At 41.5% G+C, this 10,686-nt stretch overlaps 1 protein-coding gene across 8 annotated transcripts in view; it reads right to left on the bottom strand.

Annotated features, from left to right (window-relative positions):
- The window catches only part of DST (dystonin), a 289,372-nt gene extending 278,792 nt beyond the window's left edge, over positions 1–10,580 (bottom strand). For 6 of the 8 annotated variants that reach the window (XM_088162255.1, XM_088162245.1, XM_088162257.1 and 3 more), the window contains exons 1-2: positions 10,367–10,580; positions 9,874–9,935 (exon numbers count right to left, since the gene is read on the bottom strand). In XM_088162255.1, coding sequence (XP_088018381.1) covers positions 9,874–9,935; positions 10,367–10,547 — 243 coding nt within the window. In that variant the 5' untranslated portion in view covers positions 10,548–10,580. The remainder of the gene's footprint in view (positions 1–9,873; positions 9,936–10,366) is intronic. The other 2 variants (XM_088162246.1, XM_014891770.2) reach the window with 1 other exon arrangement.
- Between the last annotated feature and the right edge of the window lie 106 nt (positions 10,581–10,686).

Below are 10,686 nucleotides of genomic sequence, written 5' to 3'. Positions count from 1 at the left end.
CTTTCATGTCTACGCAACCCACAACATCTTAGGGCCTGCAGACATTAGTATGCATAGCATCAAACCTTTCTCAAGATGCTGACATTCTCAACTGTTCTACAGACAGGCTGAAATACAATTAAATCCTGTAGCTAGAGTACCTACTTCAACTAAAATGGCAGGTTTAATTAAATAACTTTATTGTATCAAATTCCCTGCACAATGAAAGACAAAAATTTGAGATTCTTTCTGCTACATAGAAAAACATATATATATATATATATATATATATATATATATATATATATGCATATATCTATGCATCTGAATTGTAAGAACAGTTCTAAATTTAAAAGTGGCAAAGACTGCATTATTTCCTTCCTTCCTCTTCCATAGAGATTTCCATCCCAAATATCATCAGCTTACAAAGAACCAAAGAAAACCCCACATTTATTTAACTGCAAATTCTGCAAGTTCCACCCAAAATCCAAGACTCAAGTTAAGTTCTCAAAGATATTTACAGTAAAGATTGCTAAGTAATGTAACATATAAATTTTCTATTGCAGGAAGATTACCTACACTCACTGAGTGTATTACTTCACTAACACCCAAGGAGGATGCAACTGCATTTGTTTTATTTTGATTCTATCAGAATTAAAAAAAAACAGACTGCAGTCTTTTTTTGGTGTGGTTCTTCTGATTATTTTTTTAAATCTTACAAAGGGTTATTCCTATAAAGATCTGAATCAGGATTTATAACATAAAATACAAGATTTTACTTTCCATTTCTCATTCTACTCCCTCATTAGCAAGCTTTCACTGATGCTGCTTTGCATGCCTTATGTTTATTTTAGGAGATATTATTCTTATCTTATAAAATCTAAACTCTAAGCAGTGCTGGAACCATTTCTCAGATATTGAAGACTGTGATTTGGCACATGCAATATTCCAAGATAAGTCCACACATTCAAAGGCATTTAAAGCAATTGCTTTTTACATAACCTGAACAAGATTACTTTCCCAACCAAATTAATGAAATAGAACATCACTAATCTTCTTTCCAGTTCCTAAGAAGGCCCCCCATGTAAATACATAGGAGCCCCTGTATTTAGGTATTTAGGAGCCCCTAGGTTTAGGGTGAATTTAGAATACAGTGTCTAATAACCAAAGATACATTACACTGCTGTTTAACATGACATGTTTGTTTTTTCCTGTCATATGGTCAGGATTCCTATAAAAGCATAGGTAAGTCATAACATCAAGAAAATCAGATGATCTGCAAGCAAATAACCAAATGGCACACTCAGTCATGCCTCAGGATACCCTTTAAATACTCTTTCCTGTCTAAAGCTATAAGCCACAGAGGCTGGCCTGTTCTCCACACAGCCCTATCTTTGACAAGAAGGCTTGCAGCTCTCCACAGCAGCTTTGCAATGGCTTGTCCCAGTTCCTTCTCTGTCACCTCAGGGCACTGCAAGCCTACCTAGGAAGGGAACTATTATTTAAGAACAAAAAAAAAACAACAGTGTACTGCTTGATCAGTGGTCTGCAAGGGAAGATTTAATTTGAAATACACTAGCATATTCCCCTAGCATGTCCCCCTTTCCAGCCCTGCTTCCTCCTTTTTCTATCTCACCATGTCATCTTGGGCAATGTCCAGTATATATCAAGGATCTGCCAGAAAGGACTTAGCTTTAAATATTAAAAATACAGTAAGAAGCTGAATAAGAAATAGCAGACATTGCTAAACCATACCAGTGCTTCCAAACGTCTAATACAAAGAGATTACTCTGTTCTGTCCAGTGTGCTTGTTTGAAACACAAACCGGTCAGAATTTATCATGCCACAGCATGTGTCTGTACTTTTTCAGTTATGAAATAGATGCATAACTGATGAGAGACTTAGCAGGAATATATTATAAAAATATACCTAGGCTAGAATTCAGGTATTTATTAAGATAACTAGATTCAGATACCAACAACATACCTGAACAAACCTTGCTTCCTGTTAGCACCAATAAAAAATTTAGTTGACACATTCAGTGAGGCTTGAAGAGCCATTCAGCACATCCTGAAGCAGACACCAGCACAAGGTCAGTTGAGTAGCTCTATAGACCATAATCTGTAGATGCCTACAGTGAGCTTATTGGGCTGCATAAGGGGATGCTGTTTACACAAATTCACTTTCCAACTCCTACTTCACATAAAGGAAGGTAGTGGGATCAGAGAAAGCAAGAGAATGATGGCTCAACTTGGTAGTATCATTTTGTTAAATACAATATCATTTTAATAAATACAATATCTTAGCCTGACAGGATTATATATTTTGGTATAATGTGTGCTATCAATTTATATAATCATCAATTAAGCCTGTAGGATCTGGTTTCACTTCCAGTCTGCTCTATTACCTACCCTACCTACCCTGAAGCTGAGTGCCATATTTAAACAGCTGAGTGGACAGGGGAGATAAGGACATTGGCACAACTTGCAAGAAATGTTCTTTGCCCAAACACCAAGTGCAGTTAGTTTCTGTAGCTGATGCAGTGTTTTCACGCTTCAGCCACAACTCATGTTTCATTCCCACTGATGAGTCAGGAACAGCAAAGCTCTGACTCTCCTTGATGCAAGGCAGTAGGGCACAGGGGAGCCCAGCAGGGCTCAGATACTTTGGGCACAAGTATCCAGATAACAAGAACCCAGGCTCACAGGTGAACCAGAAGCACAAGGAATAAGCTTTGAATAAGGCAGTTTTGTTACATTAGGCCGATATCAGCTGTCTCCACTGTGAGCCTGACATGCTAAAGCATCTCTGCCACACAGTGCCGAGTGCCTGCCGCGGGAGGCTGGAGGAGCCCACATGCCCACTCTCCAGAGCCTGAGACCCTCCAGGCTGCACAGCACATGCAACAGGGTGAGCAGCTCCAGCTCTGGCCGGGATCCTCTCATATCTGACATGGCCAGGCCCCAAAAAGCCAGCTCAGCTGAATCACATCCTACATGAAAACATCAAGGTGACTTCATCCTGTGCTCTTCCACAGCACATCAAAGGTGCCTCTACTTAAAACAGTCTGGGAATGGAAGACTGTGAGTGAGGTTTCCATGCCCAAGGAAAACATATGTAACAGCCCTAGAGCAGCCACAACCCCAAGGGTCATAGTACCTGTTCGTGTGGTGCTTCCTGACATTTAATACTCTCAGTCTAAAGAGCTGAGCTGTTTCTGAAGGAGCATTCACAGCCTGATCTGTCAACCTTATAATCTAACTACAGTAACTGAGAAATCAGTGCAGATGAGGAGCCTTTTCTGAGCAGTGTGTGATCTATGGAGCCCTGCATGATCCCTTCTGTCTGTGTAAGAGCAGTTTCTACAGGAGATGTGGTAATAAATATGTCACTGCAAGTATGACCTCAGCTATTTTAATTGATGGTTTCAATCTGAGGTTTGTTTAGGGCAAAAGACAGTAGGTAGAAGTTCCCATTCTGTACATGTCTACAATGTGTCTGTTTAACAGGTGGATGGCCACAAGCCATGCTCCTCCTGCATCCCCTGGAAACCAGGATTCTGCTCGTGTGTACAGGGAATGTGCACTTAAATGGCACACAGCACAACTGAACTGCAGCTCCTCTAAAACCCACATCTCCAGATACTGAGAAACATGGATATATAAATACTTCCATGAGAGCCATGAGGTTGTTGGCATAACTCTGTATTAATGACAAACTAAAGAGTAAAAACTTTTATGAGCTAGTGCATCTGTATGCAGTGGTTTTCCCGGTCCTGCTAGAGAACCATGAGGATGTGTTCACTTATAAAGCAGGTCCCAGGACCATGCCTGACCACTGATGTGGGCTATAACACAATGTCAGTAGTTTTTTAGGTGATTGATGGAGCTCAGAGGTGATTCCCTCAGCATTTCAAAGCTCTGCAGATCATCCGAAGTAAGAGCAGAGATGCAGACAACCAGAAGGCTCCATAAATACATCAGGCATTTGTACACTACATTGTAGTACAGAGTAAAAGTACTCAGGTTAACTTCTCTGGAGGTAGTTTAGCTCAGCACTCAAGCAGTCTCGCTGCAGCAAAGAGACAATTGCCATATATTTTGTGATACAATTGCTAAACAGGCTGCTCCTCAGCACAGACTGATGCTTGTGGGCTATCTAAAGGCAGCACTGCTGTGACTAAAGCTGACAAAGAGTGATGGACAGATGACATATAGTAAACCAAATCTCAGTGATACCTAGTTTGCCATGTGACAGCTCAGTGTGGTATACTCTGTCTGGGCTACATTATTGGATATGTTATGAAAAATGAACAGAAGGATTTGTCTTTATACAGTATGACCTGTATTTATGGCTCTCTATTCATTCCTATACTAAGTGCTCTCATACATCTAAGAAAACAATTTATTTTTTCTCTAATTTGTTTTCCTTTGAACCTGTTCCTTAACTCTTAGACAGCTAATGGAAAAATAGTTTAAACATCCTGAGGGAAAATCATGTCAAACACAAAGGTAAAATATTTTCAGGCTGATTCAGCTCCGTAAAGACTATGAAACATCCTTTCAATAGGTGAATGAATGCATTTTTCTGGCACCACATTTGTAGTGGTCCTTGGATGCACTCCGTCCAATCAAACAGAAGATTTAAATTCATCTTGGAGGCTCTGTTGATTTCTCCTTTCACTGGAGCTGTACATATCTGGAGCAGTTTATAAATAACTGCAATGCTCAGGATCAATTATGGTGCAGCTCTTCAAAGACTTTTCATTATTGTTTTGTAAGATAACTAGAATTGTATTTTTAGGCAACTCTCTTGCAATCAGCCTCAGAACGGGTATGATTATGGCAAAGGTACACTCAGGGATAAGTTCATGAACAATTTTCTGGGCATCTGTGTTGAGAAAGTAATATATACATTTCCCAGATATTGTTGTACTATAGTTTTGCATCCATTGTACCATAATGGATGAATTAGAAAACCCATTTGCTCTTAAAAAATGTCATCAGTCTTCGATGAACTGTTTCACTACTAGTCTAGTCACAACAATACAGCATCATAGAATCACTAGGTTGGAAGAGACCTTCAAGATCATGGAGTCTAACCCATGACCTAACACTTCAACTAGACCATGGCACCGAGTCCAATCTTTTTTTAAACACATACAGGGATGGTGACTCCACCTCTCTGGGCAGACAATTCCAGTACTTCATCACTCTTTCCATAAAAAACTTTTTCCTAATATCCAACCTATATTTCCCTTGGCACAGCTTTAGACTGTGTCCTCTCGTTCTGTCAGTGCTGCCTGGTGAAAGAGACCAACCCCACCTGGCTACAGCCACCTTTCAGGGAGCTGTAGATAGTGATAAGGTCACCCCTGAGTCTCCTTTTCTCCAGGCTGAACAACCCCAGCTCCCTCAGCCGTTCCTCACAGGGTTTGTGTTCCAAGCCCCTCTCCAGCCTCGTTGCCTCCTCTGGACGAGCTCCAGCATCTCAAAATCCTTCCTAAACTGAGGGAACCAGAACTGGACACAGCACTCAAGGTGTGACCTCACCAGTGCCAAGTACAGGGGAAGAATGACCTCCCTGCTCCTGCTGGCCACACCATTCCTGAGAGGCCAGGGGCCATTGGCCTTCTTGGCCACCAGGGCTCACTGCTGGCTCATGTTCAGCCGGCTGTTCACCAGAACCCCCAGGTCCCTTTCTGCCTGGGCACTGTCCAGCCACACCGTCCCCAACCCATAACATTGCAGGGGGTTGTTGTGGCCAAAATGCAGGACTTGGCACTTGGATTTATTAAACTTCATCCTATTGGACTCTGCTCATCCATCCAAGCATTCCAGGTCTCTCTGCAGAGCCCTCCTACCTTCCAACAGATCAACACACACTCCCAGCTTGGTGTTGTCTGCAAATTTACTGATGAAAGACCCAATGCCCTCATCCATGTCATCAATGAAAATATTGAACAAGACTGGATATATACAACCTTGTAGCAACTGTTCAGTGTACTAAAATGAAAATTGGGGTCTGCAAAACTCAAACCACCACATGCTATTCCTTTGCTACAGACATGGTTAACACACATTGCCAGCCCTTCCAGAGAGTCTTTTCATGAAGTGTCAGCTCCTATTTGTCTTACTGGTGTGTTTGGTCCCACCTGGGGTTAAGTGAAGTCAGAATTTACAGTGGACGGTAAAACTTGCACTGATTTGTTTCCTTCGTTTTAGACCTGTAGGTCTCAGTGGAAGCATTCAGTGGAAACTTGCCCAAAATACGTGAGTCAAAATCTAATAAATACAAAGTGATACCATGTTGCTTGTGACTACCCACTGACACAGATACCTTTAGTTCCTGAGGTCATAGTATCTCTGACATGAACGGTAAGAGAAAGGAAAATTGAAGTTCAGAGAAAATTTCAGGCAAAAGATTCATAAATCTGGTCATTTTCCCTCAATGATATGAAAACTGTTGCTTTAGCAATTAGCACAATTATCCCTTCACAATCTCATAAACCCAACCATTTATAGAATCTGAATGACAACCTTCCCTTTCAACAGTTCTTACCACCAATCAAAAGACATTAAGAATTATACCACTCAGATTAATTCCTTCCAGCCTAAGGGCTAGAAGCTTACTTCCCTTTTAATTGAAAGGTAAAAATCTCGCATAATCCAATGACTCCGGGGGCTTCAACTATGAGGAAAACTAATTCAGAAAGAAATCTAAATCACAAGAAGTGGCAACACCAACACATTAAACTTTTAAATTGAAAGGTACAAGACTTCCAGACCTCTTTCTAAAGCATAAGGTGGTAAACATTGCAATGTATCAAGCCCAAGCCCACAAAGTACTCAGAGAAAATTCCTCTACTTCATGAAAAAGACAACTTCTACAAAGAACATGAGAAGAATAAAATCAGCGAATCATTGATAGCCTTTACATTTTTTTCAATAATCATTTTAATATTAATAATAATAATGAAAAGGCCCAACAATGGATCATAGTCCCTACTTTGGTAAAACTCTCACTGAGTTATATTATTATTTGGTGTGGTTTTGGTTCAGCACAGATATTTCATTCTACAACTGATTCTCAAAATAAAGACAGACTAGTGCAAACAACTACATCAAAGTCTGACGTGTCATGTAGCAATGAATATTTCTGTTAGAAATTTACTTGTTTTCTTTTTACAGCAGTGGCATATCTAGGTCTTCCTGAGATTAGGAACATTAACTATTCTGGGTGTGCCTTTGTGACTTCATGAAATTTCTATAGTACCTGGGGAATGGAAGAATCTTAAGAGCAGTTATAGTCAAAAATGAACCTGAGGACTGTAAATAAAAAATAAATTAGAAATTCGGCCTGACAAATTTCAGATGGTAGCAAGTGTTAATGGGGAGGTGGAGACATCACTGTATTATCTCAATAAACTCTCATATCTTCCTGGTTAATTTTTTTTGTTATTAAGCACCTCTAACAAAGACCGACTTTAACCTACTTTATATTCATAACGATTCATGCAAATTTCCCTCCTTTTGAGGTAGGGGGTCAAGTGTTTTAAGGTTCATTCTATAATAAGTAATAGCTGCATAGATTTTTGATGTATAATAATGAGACATGTTTTGCAGAGACACTAAAAATCGAGGCCCACAAAAATGAGTATTAGTGGGTTCAATTCACCAGTGGCATATAAAATTCAAAACAGAAGGGCTGAAAAGGATCATAAATACATTTCAAATTTTGTATCTACCCTCCCATAGTACGCAGTCTTATTTTTTATTGTGTGGCTCAGTATTAAAGGAAAAGGATTCAATAATTCTTACTGTATATAGACAATGAAGGCATGCACCATGAGAGCTGTGGCAAAGAATCTCAACATAAATTTGCACACATCTATTTTTCCAAATATAAGGCTTTCCTGGCAGGCAGTCAATCATGCAGGAATTGCCAAGTCTCTGTAGATAGGGCAATTATAATTCTCTGTGCACTGCTGCTAGACCACCTGCACGTTCACATGTGATGGAAGTCAGATTTGAACTCAGCTCTCAGGAGATGAATGCCAACCCACTGCTATTTACTATCAGCCTAATTCTTCATTATCTTTTATTATAATTAAGAAACACTATTTATAACTACACCTGATAAACAACTAAGTGTGGTGGAAGCTAGCAGATGTACCTTGTGCTATCAAAGTTGGAGCTGAAATATTACATTAATTTTGGGGGTGGGGGGATTGTGCAAAGCCCATATTTTCATGTATCATGCTTTGCTTTCATCAACATTGTATTGCAGTTGGAAGTGCATAAGGTTTTGTGATGACATAGATAGAGAATGTCAAATTCTGCTTCAAGATAATGTTTCCAATATTTTTATTGGAAGTATGCCCATAGTTTTTTCATTAATTAATTCCATTAGATTTATTAAAATAATATTTTACTTGAAAAAATACTGGAAAATGAAAATTTAATGATGTCAAATGAGTCATCATTTCTCTATCAAAAGCCTCATCAGATAATGAAGGGGAAAACAGTTCTACCACTTATTAAAAAGAGCAGTTTAGACCACTAGCTGAAGTACTACTCCATCTAAATAAAATACAGAAAATTATGAAAGAATATAACAGCTACTCTAGCATGTTTCACTTAATGGAAGCTTCTAGGAAATACTTTAAATTTGTCTAGTTCTGACTGGATGATAAACAAATAACCACATGCTGAAGCAATAAAAATAAATTACTCTGCCAACTTCCCTCTGAAGTGTCACCATGCAGGATGGCACGTATTTCAAAACATTAAACTTCATCTCCATCTAGGCTCAGAACCGAGTGAATTTTACATGGAAAACAAGCATTTCATATTGGACAAACTAAATAGTGAAAAAATATTTTGATTTCCAGAGGTACACATTCGTTCACTTTACTGAAGCGCTGGTGAACAACAAACTCAGAGTTTTCATGACTGAAAGATGGGACACTCCCTATGGTATCTTCTTTTTGTGATAGGGTGTACAAATTTCGAAATAGTTAAGAATTTAAAACTAGCTGCCAATATGAACTATGCTGCAAAAATGTATCCCGTGCACACTTTTGAAAACATTAGTCATAATTGGATAATTTTCACACCTCCAGCGGGGTAAAGGAAAATGCAAATAATTTAAAACAAAATATCACTTGAGTGCAAAACTGTCTCTCAAGGTTTTCAGAATAATAGGCAGTGGGATGAAGATACGCCTGAAATCCATAGCAGGAAACCAGGCAAGAGAAATATCTAGGCAGGAACTCTATGGGGCAGCATGGAAACAAAGTGGGTACTAAAACAAATATTATTTTTCATATTTTCCCAGCAATTATGCTTCTGGGGTTTGTGTTATACTTTCAGCACTGGCATGTAAGAGTTTTGATTCTGCTGACCTCGGAATACAGTCACACACTGAGGTGCCTGCCAAGCAGGCTTGTAGTCTGGATCCTTCTGGGATCTCCCGCGGCAACATCCAAGCCAAGCAGGCAACTTCCCTGACAAGGAGCAGGGCGCAGGTCAGGGCTGTGGGCAAAGCAAGCGAGCAGAGGCTCTGCAGTCACAAACCCGACCAGCTCTGCACGCATTTACAGCGAGGTCAATAACTGGGCTCAGGGCTGCATTTGGACACAGGGAGGTCTGGCACGTAGAGCAAGCACAGCTTTTCTCCAAGTAACCAGTTCCTTTGGGAATGACACATATCGGCTGGCCGGATAGGGTAACACAGATGAAGAGCTCATTTTGTGTTGGGAAAGGAAAAAAACCAAACCAAGAAATGAAAGAGGACATTATATCTTTCATGCAAAATGAAAAGTTCGCTATATGATTTCATTAACAAAAGACCACGACAACATATACTCGGGTAAAGAGAACAACTTCTGACCTTGAAATTGCGTGCTAAATAAATTACCTCAGAGCGAAAGTGATGAGTTCTCATGACAGCATCTGGAAGAGAAGTAGAAAGACACACAGGCTTCACCAGCTGCACCTCGCATTTCGCCCCGGCTAACGGGCTCACCCCGCCACTCGCCCTTTGGCGCACACTCCGGGACGGCTCTGGCCCTTCAGGCACAGCCGGCAGCTCCGCCCGGCATTTATATTTAATTCATCGGGAAGAAGTTCGCCATAAAGTTCTGCTGCGCTTTAACGGACCGGGGAGGGCTGGGGGGTTTCCCAGCCTCTCACCCTTCTCCCTCCAGCCGAGGTTTCGCTGAGGGATGGGTGGAGACAAGGCTGCCGCAGTCCTGGGCTCGGCTTGAATTTTCTTTAAAGCCTTTGCCCGGCTAAACCGTGCCACGGCGGCCCTCCGCCGGCAGAAACCTGGGGATGGGCCGGGGAGCCCCCCGCCGCCCTCGGGGACCGGCAGCGCCTCTTACCTCGGCTCCTTGAGCGACCTGAAAAGACGGATTTGATGGGATGCCTCGCTTTCTGGAGCCTGCGGTGCCAGCAGCAGAAGAATAAAATCGTGGCAATGGTCCCCAGCAGCAGCAGGAGCAAGAAGAGGGCGCACTGGATGCTGTAGGGTCTCAGCAGGACCAGGAAAGCCGCGGCAATCATGGCTCAAGCGCCCGGCTGCCCCTGTGCGTGCGCGGGTCTGCGGCGAGCGGCGAGGGGCCGGGCAGCGCCGGGCAGCCTCTCCCCCCGGCAGCGGGGCGGGCATCGCCGCCGGCACCGCGCTGCTGGAGCCGGCGGCCGG

This window comes from Sturnus vulgaris, chromosome 3 (assembly GCF_052056855.1).
Source record: "Sturnus vulgaris isolate bStuVul1 chromosome 3, bStuVul1.hap1, whole genome shotgun sequence".
Taxonomy (NCBI): Eukaryota; Metazoa; Chordata; class Aves; order Passeriformes; family Sturnidae; genus Sturnus; species Sturnus vulgaris.
This window is presented reverse-complemented; position numbering and strand designations above follow the sequence as displayed.